Source organism: Pleurodeles waltl, chromosome 3_2 (genome assembly GCF_031143425.1).
Source record: "Pleurodeles waltl isolate 20211129_DDA chromosome 3_2, aPleWal1.hap1.20221129, whole genome shotgun sequence".
Classification (NCBI taxonomy): domain Eukaryota; kingdom Metazoa; phylum Chordata; class Amphibia; order Caudata; family Salamandridae; genus Pleurodeles; species Pleurodeles waltl.
In genome coordinates this window covers 42,957,144-42,976,230 of record NC_090441.1, presented here as the reverse complement: position 1 = coordinate 42,976,230, position 19,087 = coordinate 42,957,144, and the positions used below count along the sequence as shown (strand labels likewise).

General features: G+C 43.9%; 1 protein-coding gene across 2 annotated transcripts in view; it reads left to right on the top strand.

Moving 5' to 3' along the window:
• Positions 1-19,087, top strand: part of LOC138286443 (ras GTPase-activating protein 4-like) — a 386,898-nt gene that overhangs the window by 231,616 nt on the left and 136,195 nt on the right. For both annotated transcript variants that reach the window (XM_069226706.1, XM_069226707.1), the window contains exon 8: positions 11,229-11,320. In XM_069226706.1, the coding sequence (XP_069082807.1) occupies positions 11,229-11,320 (92 nt within the window). The remainder of the gene's footprint in view (positions 1-11,228; positions 11,321-19,087) is intronic.

The window sequence follows — 19,087 nt, the reverse complement described above, 5'->3', positions numbered from 1 at the left end:
AAAATCTTTAAAGGTACTTAAAGTCCACCCTGCTTTGCCTCTTACTTACCCAAACTTCCCATTTGTTCATTCAGGCGTCGGTCCAATGTCAATTGAATTTACTTGCTTTTTATTGGCTAGCAGGTCACTTCCTGCTGTTCTGTTCTGCTTTTGCTGTGGCATGGAGCATGGCCAAAAGGCACCCTCTGTTTTTTGGTGATTGGTTACTTGTTAGTGTTTGTACGTGAAAAGATAAACTGAACGAAAGTAAATTCACATTGAAATGTGTGTAAACATGTCAGCCATCTTGCAATGGAGTTTCCAGTTCAGATGTAAAGCAAGCAGCAAGTGGGCTTAGTATGTTGTGTTTTTAATTACTTAATAATTACATTCCTGGTGAATTACAGTTGGAAATATTAAAATTATTTGTGTGTGCTTTCTTAAATTACCACTCACTCATTTTTAAGGAAAAGGGATTTGTATAATTGGGCAACATTTTATTTTTAATTGTTATTCTCTCAGTGACTTATTAACTGGCAGTCACAAGTGCAGTTATGTTGCAGGCACTAGGGTCATGATTTGAATGGTACAGCAGGTGCAGTGACACCAGGGCCAAAACATGCCAGAACTCCTCTAAACATCAGATATTGCTATATTTAACTACTAAACAGACAGTCACAAGTGCAGTTACCTTGCAGGCATTAGTGTAATGGTTTGAATGATGCAGCAGGTGCAGTGACACCAGGGCCACAGGGTATCAGAACCCTTTTAGACACAAATTATTGCTAGATTTTACTACTAAACAGGCTGACACAAGTGCGGTTATCTAGAAGGCACTAGGGTCTTGATTTCAGTGGTGCAGCAGGTGCAGTGGCACTGGGAACAAAAGCTCCAGGCACCCCGCTAAAGATTTATTATTACTATATTGTACAACTAAACCGGCAGTCACAAGTGCAGCTATCTTCCAGGCACTAGGGTCAAGATTTGAATGGTGCAGCAGGTGTAGTGACACCGGGTCCAAAAGCTCTAGGAACGCTTCTAAACACCAAATATTGCAATATTTTACTACTAAACAGGCAGTCACAAGTACAGTTATCTTGCAGGCACCAGGGTCATGATTTAAATGGTGCAGCGGGTGCAGAGACACTGGCCCCAAAAGTTGTCAGAACTTTTTTAAACATTAAACATTGCTATATTTTACTACTAAACAGGCAGTCACAAGTGCAGTTAACTTGCAGGCATTAGGGTCATGATTTGAATGGTACAGCAGGTGCAGTGGCATTGTGCCCAAAAGCCCTAGGAACCTCATTAAACACAAACTATTTCAAAATTGAACTTCTAAACAGGCAGTCACAAGTGAGGTATCTTGCAGGCACGAGGGTCATGGTTTTAATGGTGTAGCAGGTGCAGTGGCACTGGGGCAAAAGTTGTCATAGCTCCTTTAAACACCAAATACTGCTATAATTTACTGCTAACGGACAGTCACAATTGTGGTTATCTTGCAGTTAAAAGGGGCATGCTTTGAATGGTGCAGCAGGTGTAGTGGTGTTTTACTAACTACACATTACTATGCTATAATACAAATCCATACTAAATAAGGTACAAATTATGATTTTGGAGCCCTGGGATATTAATTCAATACACATCACAACATAAACAACTATTAAAGGTTTATCAAATTTAAAACAAACATTACGATAACCTTTTTCTAAAATTTGTAATCCAGTTAGTAAGATAGAATGCAAAAGAAAAAAAGCAAAGGCGAAACCTATTGGCTTTGTAAATGCTTGTCGTACACAGGTTTCTTCAGACATTTTTTCCAAAACAAATTCCACCTACTTTTAACAGGCATACTGAGTCAAGAAAAAACCTAAGTGTGAGAAATTGTACAAAATTTGTAAAATGAAATCGGGCACAAATCCCCGTTTTAACAAGAATTTGAATATTTGTTAAACTCATTCAGTGCATGGATGCCCAATGCGCTCTTTGTTGGGTGTATGATTATTGTTTTTCTAATGTGCTATGTTGGATTTTTGTGTTTCGTGTGCCTTTGTGGGAAGTGCTGGTGACAGCAATTTGATATTTTATTATGTCATATTCCAGACAAATCTACACTTCCAGAGTTAAGGCTGGCAGGGGTATAAAAGTGACTGCCCCACAAAACCTGAAAAGACCTGAAATAAATAAGTTATTGTGTCTGAACTTTAGCTCACACCCTGCCATAGACTACATTAGACATATTTCCACACCTACAATACATTACATAGTGTGCAATGTCACAAATTATATATATATAATATAATGAACTGACACTTATTCACATACTTATTCAGTCTCTCATTCATACCTAATTTTCTTCTTCCACGAGCAGCAGCAGCAGTGGAACTTAAGCATAGCTCTTATTCCCCATTGTCCTCACTGAAACTTAACTTCTACCCCCACAATCATGTTCGATTCATGATATTGTACAATGGAAACAAGTCTGATGTTGAAAACAGTGTGTACAGTCAGTGGGTTTAGACTTAAGGGTGAGTGAGGATGCTGGAGGTGAGATCTAAATGTAAGGCATTACCATACCTTGTGAATTTCAGGTTATTTTAGGTGTTTCATTGATGCCACTGCTAAAAATCCCGTAAACCAAAACTTCCCTTGGACTTTAGCTACTTTAGGGAATTTCACTGTGTTCTTTTAATATGCATGGCTCATGTAATGGTTTAGGTGAAAGGAATGCAAGTGCAGCTGAAAGGTGGCATGAGCATCTTTTGCCCTGTCCTAGTGTCTTATATACAATTCCGATCATGGCTTCCAGGAAGTTGTCACCTGCCCTGGGCCTTGTTTGGCTGCCACATAGTGTGTGGAAAGGAGAACCTGGCGAGCTAACTCCTGGCCAAGTACCCTGGTCACTATTTCAAAGAGGGTAGTAGGGCAGCTGGCTTTAATAACCTCTCCTTGGCAAAGCCCAGGCATTGATTTTTGTCACATATTTGACTTTACCCAAGGGTATAGGTGGTCTTTGTTTGCCCCTCCACACTTGCCGTGCGTCGATTCAGGGTGCGCAGCCTTGGGTGCTTTTGATGTTTGCAGAATTTGACACCCAGAATCCGTGCATGAAAATTTCCTATGTGGTCTGTGGGAAGAGCCCACATTGAGAGCAGGCATTGCGTAAGTTCTCCAGCCGCGAAGCAAGCGATGAGTCTAATTTTTTGCTGCGGGACTGGCGGTGCATCGATTTTTCGGATGCGCACATACCGGTGTGTGGATTTCTGCTCGCAGGTTACCAGTTTCAACTTCTAAGGGACCAGGGACTGGAGTTGGCACCACTTAGCAAGTCAGAACTCCCAGCAGAAGAGCCAAGTTACTGGCAGATGAAGTTTTTGATGTCCTTGAGACTTCAGGACAGGGGGCAAGCTCAGTCCAAGCCCTAGGAGAAACTTCACAAGCAGGATTTCAGAAAGCAAAGTCCAGTTCTTTCCCTCTTCAGGCAGAAGCAGCAGCAGGCCAGCACAGCAAAGCAACAGGCAGGGTGGCAGGTCCTGCTCTAGTATCAAACTCTTCTCCATGTCAGAGGTTCCTCTTGATCTTGAAGTAATCTAAAAGTCTGGGGGGTTGGGTCCACTACTTATACTCATTTCTGCCTTTGAAGTAGGCAAACTTCAAAGGAAAGTCTCTGTTGTTCACAAAATCCTGCCTTGCCGAGGCCTAGCCCCAGACACCCACCAGGGCGTTGGAGACTGCATTGTGTGAGGACAGGCACAGCCCCTTCAGGTGTAAGTGTCAGCCTCCCCCCATCCCCATTCTAGCCCAGGAGACTCATCAGGATATACAGGACACTCCTCAGCTCCCTTTGTGTCACTGTCTAGAGGGGATTCACAAACAGCCCAACTGTCTGTCTGACCCAGACTTGGATTCCACAGGCAGACAGAGGCACAGAATGGTTAAGCAAGAAAATGCCCACTTTCTAAAAGTAGCATTTTCAAACAGACAATCTAAAAACCAACTGTACCAAAAATGTATTTTTAAATTACGAGTTCAGAGACCCCAGAATCCATATCTCCATCTGCTCCCAATGGGAAATTGCACTTAAAAGATATTTAGAGGGAGTCCCCATGTTAACCTATGGGAAAGATAGACCTTGCAATCAATCAATCAATCAAGGATTTGTAAAGCGCGGCTAATCACCCATAGGGTCTCAAGGCACTGAATGTAGGCATGCTGCTCAGTCGAAGAGCCAGGTCTTGAGGTCCTTCCTGAACTGTTTCAGTGATGCGGTTGGCCTGAGCTTGAGGGGTACTGTGTTCCATGTCTGGGCTGCTAGGTAGGAGAAGGATCTTCCTCCTGCTGTACTTTTCTGGATCTTGGGGATGGCTGGATGGGCGAGCTGGGAGTAACGGAGATGTCTGTTGGGTACGTGGAAGGTGAGGCGTTGGTTGAGGTATGCCGGTCTTATGTTGTGCAGTGCCCTGAAGGCGTGGATCAGGACTTTGTATGTGATTCGCTTGTTGACAGGGAGCCAGTGTAGGTCTCTGAGGTGGGAGGAGATTCGGCTGTGTCAAAGGATGTCCAGAATGAGTCTGGCTGCTGCATTCTGGACTCTTTGTAGTCTTGATTGAAGTTTCTTGGGGATGCCAGCACAGAGTACGTTGCTGTAGTCTAGTTTGCTGGTGATGAGTGTGTGGGTGACTGCCTTCCTCGTGTCGGGGGGTATCCATTTGAAAATCTTCCACAGGAGGCGGAGGGTTCGGAAGCTTGATGAAGAGACGGCATTAACATGGCGGGTCATCAATAGAGAGGAGTCCAGGATGATGCCCAGGTTGCGCGCATGGAGGGGTTACCCAGAGCGGTGGGCCACCAGGAGTGACCTTGGCTGGGAAACGGAGCAGAGAGATGGATCTGTAGTTCTTCAGCTTCGGAGGGTCGGCGGTGGGTTTCTTGAGTAGCGGGGTGATATACGGCGTGTTTCCAGCCTGATGGGAATGTGGCGGTCTCGAAGGATAGTTTGATCGTACAGCAGAGCTCCAGTGCAATGGGGGCACTGGCCAAGTTGAGGATGCGATGAGGATATGGATCTGAGGGTGCTCCAGAGTGGATGGAGTTCATCAGTCTATCAGTCTTTGGGTGATGCGGGTCCAGGAGCTCAGTATCTGATGAGGAGTTAGGTCCGTGGTGGTGAGTGGTGCTGGCGGGCTTTGGTTCCTGACGCCTTCGTAGATGTCCTCGATCTTACGTTGAAAGAAGGTGGCGAGGTCATTGCAAAGGTCGTGGGAGGGAGGGATGGATGAGGTGTCTGCCCCGGCGTTCGTGAACTCTTTGACGATAGCGAAGAGCTCTTTACTGTTGTGAGTGCTTGTGTTGAGGCATGCTTGAAAGGCAGCTTTTTTGTGATTTCTGATGTTCTGGTGGTGTGTGGTGACTGCATTTTTGTAGGCTGTGCAGTCTCAGTAGATTTGCTGATCCTCCATTTACGTTCCAAATTATCTGCAGGTGCACTTGGACTCCTGTAGGTCTGGCGTAACCACTTGGGTGTTTTGCCCTGTTGATTCCCTGCTGATTTCCTTAGGGGGACTATGTTGTCAGTACAGTTTGAGAGCCAGTGGTGTAGGTGGCTTGTAGCTTTATTTGCATCCGCTGCGTCCGGTGGGAGAGAGTGGTTGAGAGCTTTGGTGAGCTGTGCTTCTGTGACTTTTCCCCAGCATCTGCCGGGGGGATGAGCGGTCTAGTGGCGTCCGGTGTTCTTTGTGTTCGATGGTGATGTTGTCAGCTGCTGAGAAAACAGGGTTGAAATGTGTCCGGCTCTGTGGGTGGGGACTTTGACGAGTTGTTTGAGGCCGAGGGCTGTGAGGTTGTCCAGGTTGCAATAGTGAAAAACAAATTTGGCAGTATGTCAAACACACCAGTACATGGCCTACCTTTTAAATATACTGCAGCCTGTCCTTGGGGCTACCTAGGGCCTACCTTAGAGGTGACGTATATGTAGAAAAAGGAAGGGTTGGGCCTGGTAAGTGGGTGCACTTGCCAGGTCGAACTGGCAGTTCAAAACTGCACACACAGACACTGCAATGGCATGTCTGAGACATGTTTATAGGGCTATTCATGTGGGTGACATAATCAGTGCTGCAGGCCCACTAGTAGCATTTGATTTACAGTCCCTGAGCACACATAATGCACTTTACTAGGGACTTACCAGTAAATCAGATATGTCAATCATAGATAAACCAATCACCAGTACAATTTAGGCAGAGAGCATATGCACTTTAGCACTGGTTAGCAGTGGTAAAGTGCCCAGAGTACTAAAGCCAATAAAAACAGGTCAGAAAAATAGGAGGAAGGAGGCAAAACATTTGGGGATGACCCTGCAAAAAGGGCCAGGTCCAGCACAAATATTTCCTCAAATTATTTATTGTGCTCAAGAGGTTGTTTATTTAATCTTCCCTGCCTTGGACAAGGCTGGAGAGCTTTTTAGTGCCTTCCCCCACCTTGCCTAAGGATGGGTTATATATTGCCTCTCTCCCCTGTTTTGCCCCAATGCGAGGAAGATATTGGAGTATTGGTGCCATGCCCCTGCTTGCCAATGGATGGTGTGGTTTGTGTGCCTTGTTTAAGGCAGCTGGGGTTATTTTGAGCTCTTCCTTCCATCTTGCCACAAGGCTGGGGTGTTACTTGGTACTCCCACAGGGATGTGGAATTCCTATCGCCCGGGACATCTTGTTTGGGGTCAAGGGCAACAAGTTTTTATGTTTACTTTGTCCTTGGGACAACCCTTTGGCTGCCTGTTTACAGAGAGTGGAATTCTCTGCAGTTGAGGTAATGTGCTTCCAAAAGATAATGCTGTTCGAACTTGTATTTATGGTTCATTATTTGAAAGCCTTCATTATTAGGGTGAGTGCTGTAAATAAATGTTTTAAGGTCACACTTCACTACTGACGTTGGTTCCAGTACAAAAAAACGTGTACACACATGTTTGAAAAGTTTAGGCTAAGAGGCTAAGTATAATGCTCCCAGAATGCTCTCTGATTATATGCAAATGAAGTGTCATTTAGTAAAATGTGTTGATGCATGCTAGTATTTCCCAAAAATATTTCTAATGGAAAATCAGTGTAACCATTTTCAACACGGTTATGGGAAGCATGGAAATAAACAAACACTGACAAAGCCAACTGATCTGACATATTTTTGTAAGTCTTTTAGTTTCATCAATGCGTGTCTTGTTTTGACATGGCTTTTGTAACACTTTATTGTTGTGGGAGCTACCAGGCCCTCAACATTGTAACAAACATTGGCAAAACCCCCCAAAAAAGTTTTGTAACTCTTAAAGCACACGTTGCCACCAGCGGCATAACAAAGGCCCCGCAGCCTCCAGAGGGCCCCATCAGCACAGCACCTGCCCTGAGTGAGTCTGGAGAGGGGGCTTCTCCATGTTCTTTGCAAAGGGGCACCCTCCAGTTTCGTTACATCACTGATTGCCACTGTAGTTCCTGACACTGAACAAAACTACTTTGTGTGGCAATATGCTCCTTGTGGAAGAGCAGAATGCGATCACTCACAGTAAAGCCAGCCGAAAGAGAGAGAAATAGAAGTTTAATAAAAAAAAAATGTCTTTGTTAACACCAGACCTAATTAGGGACCAAGACCCACATGTAGGTAGCTTTTTGCATGTCGCAAACAGCGACTTTCGCTGTTTGCGACGTGCAAAAAGCACATTGCGATGCACAAACCCAGTTTTGCGATTCAGTAACCTGGTTACCGAATCACTAAACGGGTTTGCGACTCGCAATTAGTAAGGGGTGTTCCCTTCCTAATTGCAACTCGCAGTGCAATGTAGGATTGTTTTGTGACCGCAAACGCGGGCGCAAACCAATCGCAGTTTGCACCCATTTCAAATGGGTGCTAACACTTTCGCAAAAGGGAAGGGATCCCCATGGGACCCCTTCCCCATTGTGAATGTCACTGTAAACATTTTTTCAGAGCAGGCAGTGGTCCTGTGGACCACTGCCTACTCTGAAAAAATGAAACGAAAACGTTTCATTTTTCGTTTTTGTTATGCATCTCGTTTTCCTTCAAGGAAAACGGGCTGCATTACAAAAAAAAACCCAAAAAAACTGCTTTATTGAAAAGCAGTCACAGACATGGTGGTCTGCTGTCTCCAGCAGGCCACCATTCACGAGGGGGTAGCAAATTGCGACCCACCTCATGATTATTCATGAGGTGGGCATTTGCGAAGCCCTTGCGAATCACAGATGGTGTCAAGGACACCATCCTACATTCGGATTTGCGACTCGCAATTTGCAGGTCACAAATCTGAACCTACCTAGATGTGGCCCCAAATTCTTAAAGAAAGTCACAAAAGTGCACCCATGGTATATGTCGTACCCCTATAAAATATTTGTGAACTGTATTTTAGCATGGGTAAATACGATGTGTAGATTTGCTCATGTGAAAATCTATTGAGCATTTGCAAGTTCATTTTCCCTCCAGCCACTTTCTTCCCAACCCTGGAAGAAGTTATAATTCTGCCATTGTCAGGAGTAAATGTCCAACCTTTCTTATTATGGGAAAATATTAGAGAGAAGCTGGTAAAAATCTTTAAAACATGCAGGTTAGTAGGTTTGCAGACTCAAAGGCATTCCAGCCCTGGAACTATTGCTTACTGCTTCCTCCAGCCCCAGTATGCAGATCTGCAGAAAGGTGGCAAAATAAGGAAATTGCTCCAGTAGGGATTGAAACTCCAAGTATTCAAGCCCTACTATGGTAGTAGCCCTGGCATAATCAGAGAGGCTAGTAATTGCTGCCATAATTTGTCGCCACACTACATGGCAGCAAAGGGACAAGTAGATCTTTTTACAGGACAAGTAGATTTGAGAAGCAACCTGTCCCCTGGACAAGTAGATATTTTAATAAATTCCACACCCCTGCTCCCACTTTGCACAATAGTGAGGAGGCTTACACCTGGGACTTTTCCAAAGGAGGGATGGTGCATCATTTACATCTCACATCTTCACCAAGGACGAGCTCAGTATTTACTATTTCTTAAAAATGGAATTCAGTATTCTTGAGTGTTGAGTTAAAAAACAAATACTAGGCAACAATACAGATATTTGCAACCTAATTGCAATTATTTTATAATAAAATAGCATTTGGATTCAAATTGCTATTTTGCCTATACCATGTGAGGGTGCTATTATTGACTATTTCCCACCCCACAGTCATCAATAGTAGCACACCTTTCCAATGGGTGTGGGAATATTATTATTCCCCCCCCCCCAACATTAGGGCTTTATCCCTCGTTTTCTTCCTGCCAAACTCTGTGGCAGGGAAAGGGTGCGTTAGTATTACACAAGTAAGAGAGGTTGGATTAATGATGTCCAAGGACGTTGGTGGCATCTATGTTTATCCATCCCACAATGTTTGTAAACATCGGGATGAATACAAAAATGTGTGCGGTTTGGGAATTCTCTTAATCTCTTTCAATATTACCCAGTGGCGAGGAGGAAGGCATTTTGTGGATTAACTTTCACTTACCACTTACTTGATTAAGGGCAGAGGTAGAATTTGTATCCAACCCTTGTCTTGCACAAAGATGGGTGTGATGTACATAAGCCACCCTCTTGCCCAAGAGCGAAGGGAGGGATTTTAGAAATGTGTGGGGCAGCTGACAACTGTCCCAGTTTGGCTTCACATTTGCGAATATTGCCCTGAAAGGATTGTGAGCTGCCCCTTTCCTCTGTAGCCCTTAAAAATCTTTAGGGCAATTTAAACCAAGGCAGCTCACAGCTGCCATCTGCCTGCTACTGTGAACAGCATGCAACAATAACTGCAAGCTGTCATAGACCTCCACAGATATAAGATGGCGACCACCATGATTTATGGGGGTTGTGGAAAACAAGTCAAAGTTGGGTCAGTGGTTAGGATGTAAGGATCATGAGTCACAAAATTTTATTTTATTTTATTTTGAGGGTATTAGCTGCCCTGCTGTCCACCCACTGCAGATTGTTCTGAGATGGATGAATTATTCTCCAGGCATCCTAAGGCCCCTATTACTTTTTCCTTAGATGTTGAATCTGTGAATGTCTGAAGTATCCTCATATCATGTAATGATGGCAGCGGCAAAATCTATCCCAACACCCAGATCTGCTGATCCATTCAGGATCCACAGATACCCAAATGGCTTGAAGAAAATGCCCCATCACTGAATCAGATTGGAAATCTTTTTGAAATGTTTACCCTTTGATCCTCAGTGGATCCAGATTTGTGGATAATTTATGAATTATTACAGTCCAGCTATATAAAAGATTAACACTTCGAACCCCATCCAGTCCCTTTTTTATAATGCATATATGTTGATTTTTACCACATCACAAATAGGGTCTATTCTAATTCTAGTTCTGACTAATGCCAATTTTGATGTAATTTTCTTCAGCAGTTATGCTGTGATTTAAAATGGGAAATGCTGCTTTTAGAACATTGAAAATAACTTTGCTTACCATGACCAATGGACATTTGACTTTGACTTCCAAGGGTAGTATTGTAAAAGCAACTTGGAAGGGTAAGCACCATTGGCAAAGTAAAGTCACATATGAAAGCCACAGCCTAAGTATCATGATAGGGTAAATGCCTGTCAGAAACGGTGTTTTTTTCAGTGATTTTCTTAACTTGAGAAAGTTTTCTAATGGAGAGATTAGGAAAGTGAGGTCCAGAAGGAAAGAACCATGAGAATGAAATGCTATTCTTTGGCCGATTAGTTTTAAAACACACAGGGATCTGAATGCAATTTTTACCATATTATTCACGTAAGGAATCATTGATTGGAGTCAAGGACAACATTCAGGATGTGAACATTGTGAGAACTGGTGTTGAGGCCATGGGCGGATGTGACATTATTGAACGTGAATGTAGTTCACCTGGGCCAGGAAGAAGTATCTTGGTCTCGAATAAGGTGCAACACACCATTTTGAATGCATCGACTTTTGTACACTCTCAGTACATTGCATGGCTTTTGAATAAGTAGCACGCTTTCTTGGAGACTTGACGTGAATTAGAGCATCATCTTCGTGCATGTATATGGTACCCGAAGTTATAGTTCTCGAAATTGTTTGCAAGTGGAATTGTGTAGATGTTAAAAAAGGCTGATATGAGAAGATAAGCAACACGTGGTGGCATATTATTGTGGTTTCTTGAACCTGTTCCACGAAGACATAAGAAATGCCTCATATTTAAAGAAAACCTATGATAATAAATGTACCTTTTTGTTACAGGTGGTGTTTAATATACACAAGTTACAAACCGTTCAAAAGGAGGAAGGATGGTTTAGACTGAGTCCGGACAAATCGAAGCCAAATGTAGAAGAGTAAGTCAAACTAAATCACTGTATTCATGAAAGTGAAGGAATCTCTCATTTCCTGATAAATTGCGTTCAATATATACCATGTCAAGATTGACAAAAGAACGGCTGTGGAAGAAGCATGCAACTTGCGTTGCTGCAGTGCAGGCCTGATATTAAGGAGGTTAGAAAATAAATGAAAGGGACTACAAGTCTGTGACTGTAGCGGAGAGAAGTCACACAGATAATCTGGAAACTTCGCTGCCTCCGGATGTTGATCAACTGTGCAATTAGAAATGCACAATGTCCTCAAACTTAGTGACAAAAAATCATGCTAAACCGATGACAAGGACACATCAGCAAAATACAGAAGGAATGTCATCTTAATGTCAACGCCCTAAAATAAGAGAAAGAACAATTAGGAGGAAAACAAAACACGTTCAAATTATTTGTTTTCATTTCAAGATGCTATGCGACCCAAAAACAGCGTTTTCCTGTCTTTCTAGAGTTTAAAGCATCTATTGTGCAGTAGGGCTGTGTATTATTGCTGCCAAGCTAAATACTAGGAAACCATGGGGTCCACGTGTGCCTTGGCACTGCTGGTGGGTGCACATACAGAAAACACCCCGGCCTCCAGAGTGGTATAGATTTAATGTGGAAAGCGTACATTAGACGTTTCCTGATGTATTGTTTCCAGGTTATTGATGGGTCTGGCTACGCAGTGCATTCAAGGTGCCTGGGGACATAGTGGTCCGGCCAGCAGAGGGCAGGCTGGCAGTGGTGGTGTGAGCAGGGAAGGGGCTCTGAGTGCTAGTGGGGGTGTCTACAGTACTATGAGGGCCACAGTGCCATTACCGAGGCCCACTGTGGCTTATAGTAAGAGTCTGAGTGCTAGCAGAAGCACTTAGATAAATTGAGTGGGTCTGAGGGAAGACTGAAGTGATCTTCAGGGTTGGTCGACCAGGTTTGTGAGCCAGTAGAGGATTTAATACTGACTTGGGTGACTATCAGGGTGGGGCTGAGGATCTCCATGAGGTAACTGAGGGTCTGCATGGAGTGGGCTCTGAGAGTCAGGTAAAGAGCTCTGTGGCATGCTAGGGGTCTCTTGAGTCTTCCTTGGACCAGCAGAGGGTGACGTGGAGGGCTGAGAGTTATTTGAGGGTGTCTGTTTAGAGCAGGCCTTCAGTGGGGAGGGATTGAAAGTCTCTGAGAAGCAGCAGAGTGGCTCTGCGAGTCTGTTGTGGGTCGCTGAGTGCCACCTCAATGGTCCATAAGGATTGTCCTAGGGCTGCCTTTGTCTTTCTCATGGCAGATAGTGGTTCTCTAAATGTGGCTGAGAACTAACGTATGGTTTGCTGTGGCCTAGTTTACGATTATTTTTAGTGATGGCTGAGTGTCTGTGAGGGGCAGATGATAATGATGGTCAGTGCAGGGTGGCTGATGGAATGAGAGGGCCAGCTGAAGTAATGCAAGGGCTAGCTGAGGTTAGGTGAGGCGAAGGTTAGAGGTCCGAGAGCTAGCGAATGATCAGACATATGAAGTTAAAAGCCTTCCTCTGGCTGAGGGTGATTGAATGGAGGCTAAAAGACATCCTGCAGCCGGTAAAGCTGTAAAAGAGGTTTGGTGGCCAGCATTGGGGCGCTGAGGGATGACATAAAATCTGAGGGATGATAGAGGCTCCTGCAGTAACCCTTGCCCTAATACTCCCATCAGGCTTCAGCCCATCTACCTCTTGCAGCATGCACTTCTAGGGTCAGGGAGACCTTAGAGTACGCCCCTGTCCAGGAAGGACCTGGCCTGGCAGTTTGGGCTGGACTGTTCCCAGGGGGAGCAGGGTCAAGAGTGATTTCATAATGCTGGGTCCAAACTGGGGTGGCATGGTGAGCAAAAAAATGAAGGATTAAACCTGGATCTGTGACTGGGAGTGAATGTTTGCATTGTTCAGCATTACGTCCATCATCTGTTCTTTTTGCTTTTGTCACCCTAAATGGGAAGGGCATGCCCAGACGTAGGTCTCTTGCTCCCTGTGCCACTGGATTCAAGCTAGTCTGGCTGATGAGAGGTAATACCCGGAAACTGGCCCAAAGTTGCTTGTTTCTGGTCCAGGAAGGACCTGGCCTGGTAGTTCGGGCTGGACTGTTCCCGTGGGGAGCAGGGTCAAGACTGATTTGCATATGGCTGGGTCCAAACATGGTGAGCAAACAAACAATGGATTAAACGCAGATCTGTTCTGGGGTGAATGTTTGCATTGTTCAGCATTCCGTCTATGATCTGTTCTTTTTGCTTTTGTTGCCCTAAGTGGAAAGGGTATGCCCAGATGTGGGTCCCATGCAGACTGTGCCACTGGATTCAAGCTAGCCTGGCTGAAGAGGGGTAATACCCCGAAACCGGTCCCAGGATGCTTGTTTCTAGTTCAGGGAGGACCTGGCCTGGCAGTTCGAGGAGCTAGTCTGGCTGATGAAGGGTAATACCCCAAAACCAGTCCCAGGATGCTTGTTTCTGGTCTAGGGAGGACTTCATTTGGCAGTTTGGGGTGGACTGTTCCCATAGGAATCAGGGTCAAGACTGATTTGCATATGGCTGAGTCCAAACTGGGGTACCGTTGTGAGCAAAAAAACAATGGATTAAACCCAGATCTGTGACTGGGGGTGAATGTTTGCATTGTTCAGCATTACGTCCATCATCTGTTCTTTTTGCTCTTTTTGCTTTTATTGGGGAAAGGTTACACTGCTGCTGCCCCTGCAGTACCTTTCTTGTGTGCTATGGAAGCGTGCACTGCTCCTGTCTGGCTGCTCCTGCTCAGTGTATGTATGTGCTGTAAGATTATTTGAGGTTGATGGCGCAAGCATGTACCATTGAAAATCCTGTTTGGCTGAATGTTTTTGATTTTAGACGAAACACTGCATACGTTTTAATGTGCTTTACTGACAGTATTGAAAGTTCACAGTTAAAACATTTTATCAGGTTATGTAGCTTCAGAGGATCTCACCAAATTTTGTTGTACTGAGCAAGGAGGGGCATTCAGCTTAAAACAATTTGATGAACTCTGCACTAAATTGACCCTTGTGCTTTGCTGTAAGCTCAGCTGGTGAATCAGAATAGTGCAATATGGAGCTCGCCTGTACCACGATGCTGGATCACAGCCCACCCTCTGACTTAAAGGTATTGTGCCAGCAGCATTTTTTCCTTTAGGGCAGAGGAACTTCACCCCTCTGCCTAAAATGCCCCCAAGGAATGAAAAATAAAATGGTATTAAAGTAATTTATTAAAAAAAAAATTCCATCCTCCCATTCTGAACCGAGTTTCAGGACGGGGCGGGGCCACTGCTGCTGAATGGCAGCAGTGAGCTGTGCACTTAAGTTTAAAGAGCGCATGTCTTTTTGGACAGCTGTCTTGCGACGGCCAGCCAGAAATGCGCACTTTAATCTTCTCCAACCCAGCTGTCATAAGACAGCTGGGTTAAAGAAGGCACAGGCCTCCAGTGTTCTTGTCGTTACCAGCATGAAAGCAGTGCCAGGATTGCTCCAGGGAATTTGCTGGAGCCAGAGAGGAGATCAGAGCGAGGAAGACATCAGACGTCGTGCAGCAAGCAAGGTAAGTGTTTTTTTTTCTTTTATTTACACCACTCACCTTCCAAGCATGCACACATGCACCAACACCACATTTGTCCACTCCCCCTCTCTACCTACATGTCAGCTGTTGCTGCATTGTGCTATAGTTATAGTTGAAAAGTTACAAAATAAGCAGAGAAAAGAATTAATATTTCAATTCAAACGATAATTATACAGATAAGCATTTACAAGAAAAACATACAGATATAAACCAAGTAAAGAAGTGAAAAATCATTGGCCTTTGGCAAAGTCTATAGGTCTGGCTTTTTGTTAGGGAAGTGTTTCCTAATAGTTGGGAGCACTGCTTTAAATGGGCAGATAGTGTCTGCTACTGAGTACCTGAGCTTCTTTGATTTGAGAGAGTACCTGTGCTTCTCCGCACTTGTGCAGTACATTTACTTTGAGGGAACTGGCCCTTCTCAATAAACTTGTACTCTGGGGTAATGAGTACCTGCACTTCTGTATTTCATTTTCACGCAATGGTTGGAAGATTTATTATGTGTTAGCCCCAGCTGTCTTAAGAAAAACAAATTGATGAAGCAAACAAAAGCTTGGAAGCTGAGAGTAGGACCCTTTTTCTGAATAGATCATATTAGCAGAGTCAAGCTGTACCATCAAAGAAGTGTGTTATAAAATGATCCAGATGATGACATATGTGTTGCAAGGGGTGACTGTAAAAGACATATGCAGCAAAATATTGCATAGTCAAGACTTTTGAGAAAAGGCCAGTATTTTTGTTGCATCTTTTAGGAAACCAAAAATCAGTAGGTGTGCATATCTTTACTTTGTGAGCAAAAAGCTGTAAATCCAATAGTTATTTCAGTAAAGTGAAACAAAAGAACTCACAAAGGTGATTTGTGCATAAAACCTTGCCTTAATGAGAGACTAAGGCATCCAAGCAGCAAGCTTTTTTAAAACAGAAAGCCCAAATTAGCAATTAAAATGTCATTGTGCCAGCAAAGTAAACACATGAACGGACTCACAGTGGGTCTCAAGTGACATTGCAGTCTAACAAAATGGTTACTTGATGGCTCTATTGGCAAAACCTAGTGGGAACACAATGAACCAGGTGTACTAAACCTTTTGCCGGCTGCAAACCCTCCATTTCAATAAATCCGAGAATTTCCAACTGGTTAAAAGCTTTTTCAAACATACTAAACACATTTTACAAATCTAAAACCTTTTTCTGAATTGCGAAATGTGCTTAGGAATGGTTTCTGATTCGGTTTTGTATGGTGCGTGTTTAGGATGCCCCTTCCAAATATTGACTTGGAACTCTATGTATCAATGGTTTGCAAAGGCAATTTTGGGTTCAAACCATCGAGAGGTTACTACCTCCCATAGTAACCCATTTGCAAAAGTGAAGGGGTCCCTTTTGGTCTCCTTCCCCTTTGCAAATTGGGGTGGCAGCTTTAGTTGGAGCAGGCACTAACTCAGGGGAACCCGGCCAAATATCACTGAAGCTTTTCAAGAATGAAAACTTTTATTTTTAAAGCAGCCCTGAAATCTGCCTACTTAAAAATAAAGTTTTCAGTTTTGAAATGCAAAGACAGGCATGGTTGTCTGCTGACCTTTGCAGCCAAACAGAGGAAGTCACAAAATGCAATGTATCTAATAAACATTAATTAGGCAGGTTGGTCCGCAACCACCTTCAAAGCATTACTTTCTAAACCAACCTTAGTATATAGGTAATTCACAAAATATTTTAGTTGTCACAGGGTCAGATGTACTAAAAAGGTGGTTTGTGATTTCCTAATAGCAAATTTTTGCAATTCGTTATTAGGAAATTGCAAACTGCGAACTACTACAGTGTCTCAGACACTGTTTGCTATTCCCAAAGGGGTCACAAGGTCCTGCCTCATTAATATTCATGAGGCGGGTCGCAATTTGCGACCCATTTGAGAATGGCCACAATCACAGGGATAGTGGCCTGCTGGGGTCAGCGGACCACCATGTCTGTGATTGCTTTTTAAATAAAGCATTTTTTTTGCAATGCAAAAGGTAGAGGAAAACGGGATGCATTACAAAAAGGAAACTGCAAAGTGTTCTTTTAATTTGTTAAGAGCAGGCAGTGGTCTGTGAGACCACTGCCTGCTCCTAAAAAATATTTGCACCACCATTCACAAAGGGGAAGGGTCTCTTGAGGACCCCTTTCCCTTTGCGAATGGGTTACCACCAACTTGAAGTTGGTGGTAACTGCAAATGTTTTGTGACCACATTCCTGGTCGCAAAACATTCCTACATCCCCTGCGACTCGCTATTAGGAAGGGACGTCCTTGACATGCCCCTTGCTAATACTGATTCACAAACCTATTTTGCGATTCAGCAATAGATTACTGAATTGGAAAATAGCATTTGTACATCCCAAAATGCTTTTTTTCTGTTTGCAAACGGCCCAATTCTGTGCCACCTGCGCACAGAAAATAAGCTTAGTACATCTAACCAAAAAGTCAGTACACAAACTGGAAAGACTATTCTGATGGATAATTCTAATTGCAGATACATCATGTTGAGAATATTCCCAAGACACCTGACTGGATATGAAAATGTTTTCATTGCAGTACTCCTGCGCGCCACCAGGAGGAGCAGTGTGGCTCTGCATTGCCTTTGTTCCGCCCAGGAAGTGATGAAGCGAGCCGCATCCAGGATCTGACCCTGCACGCTGATATCAACTTCTTTCGATCCATGCCTTTGTCTGTGGATTGGAGATCTGCTCTCACTTACGTCTGCCTTTTGACAACTCCTGAATACTGAATATAGTGTGCATTTTAAATGTCACAGCTGAAAACTACTGGTTTCAAACCATGCCATGCCTGCATAAAGCAGATGGAGGTCACAGATCTGCACGAGTTGTCCGTTTGGTGTTTTTGCTCAGAGCATGACTCAAAGCCATGTGATGATTGGGCTCTCATGCACCCATAACCAATCCAGGACCATGTAACAAATCTGTATGTTGGAGAAGGTCTGACATAAATCCAGGTCACAGACCTACTCCAGCTCCTGAGGCTGCTGCCGAGAGAGGTCCTCATGGCGGTCAATGTAATCCGATAAATCAAAGTGAAAGTCTAAAAGGAAACATAAGATGAAGCAGGACTCGACCCCATGCCGCCACAATATCTAAAGAGAAGTCTCAAAGGTGTCAAGGTGCCTCTTATCGGACTCCCAATCCCTGATTGAGGAGCCAATTCCACATTTGGTCCCTATGTGCACTGAGTTTCCGGGGCAATGGGCGACACCGCAGCAGGTTGATACCTTTGAGGAGACCATGCTGCACAAATTTTGCACTCTTCAGCTCCCTGAGAAACTAATTTAGGCTCTGAGGATCGATTGAGGCTGCCAGTCATGCTGTTGGTGAATCCCTCCTCGGTGCCGTCTGAATCCCTAGAATCCGCCTCACCCACCGGAGCCAGAGGTGGAACTGATGAAAACTGCTCTGTCGACACCAAACCAGCTGACAGTGATGATCTGACCCTGCTACAACGCACCTGGTCTCCTTAGAGCTTGGGTCTGATCCCCTCCCTTAATTTCCATGGAGACGTACTCCAAGACTCCATTGTTTACTTGCTTTGATTCTAACCAGAGCTTGCCACCAATTCTTTGTGATTTCATAGAACGGTAGTCTCATGGCATAACATTACTGAGAAACAATTTTACCTAAACTGTTTAATGGAAATTTTCAGAATGAATGGCATTCGCCATTTAATAGAAACCAATAGAATGTCGTTTTGTTCAGAATTGGCTTTTGAACTCGACCCATACCTGAACCCTAGAAAACCCTATTTCTATGCCTGAACGCCCATTCCAGACCTTTAAAAACCCATCATCACCCCTAAACATTACCCATCTTTCAACCCAAAAACCCCTCACTAGTCCTAAATGCCCCCTACGTTTAGTGCAGGGGTCTCCAACCTTTTCCGTACTGAGAGCTACTTCTTGTCAGTGAAAATTATCATGAGCTATTAAAGGCCACGCTACTTGTACATTTTTCCTAGAAACCCCCCACTTCCAGCTTTATTGACTTTAAGCTTAAGTTCTTCAGAGGCCATACTGTGATTTGAACAAAATACTTGGAGTTCCCTAGAAACACTGACAGGAATGAATTTGGATTTGTGTTGTCACCACGCTTCAAGACCTTTGAATTAATAGCTGTCACTGAAATAATCATTGTAATGCAGCTCAATTA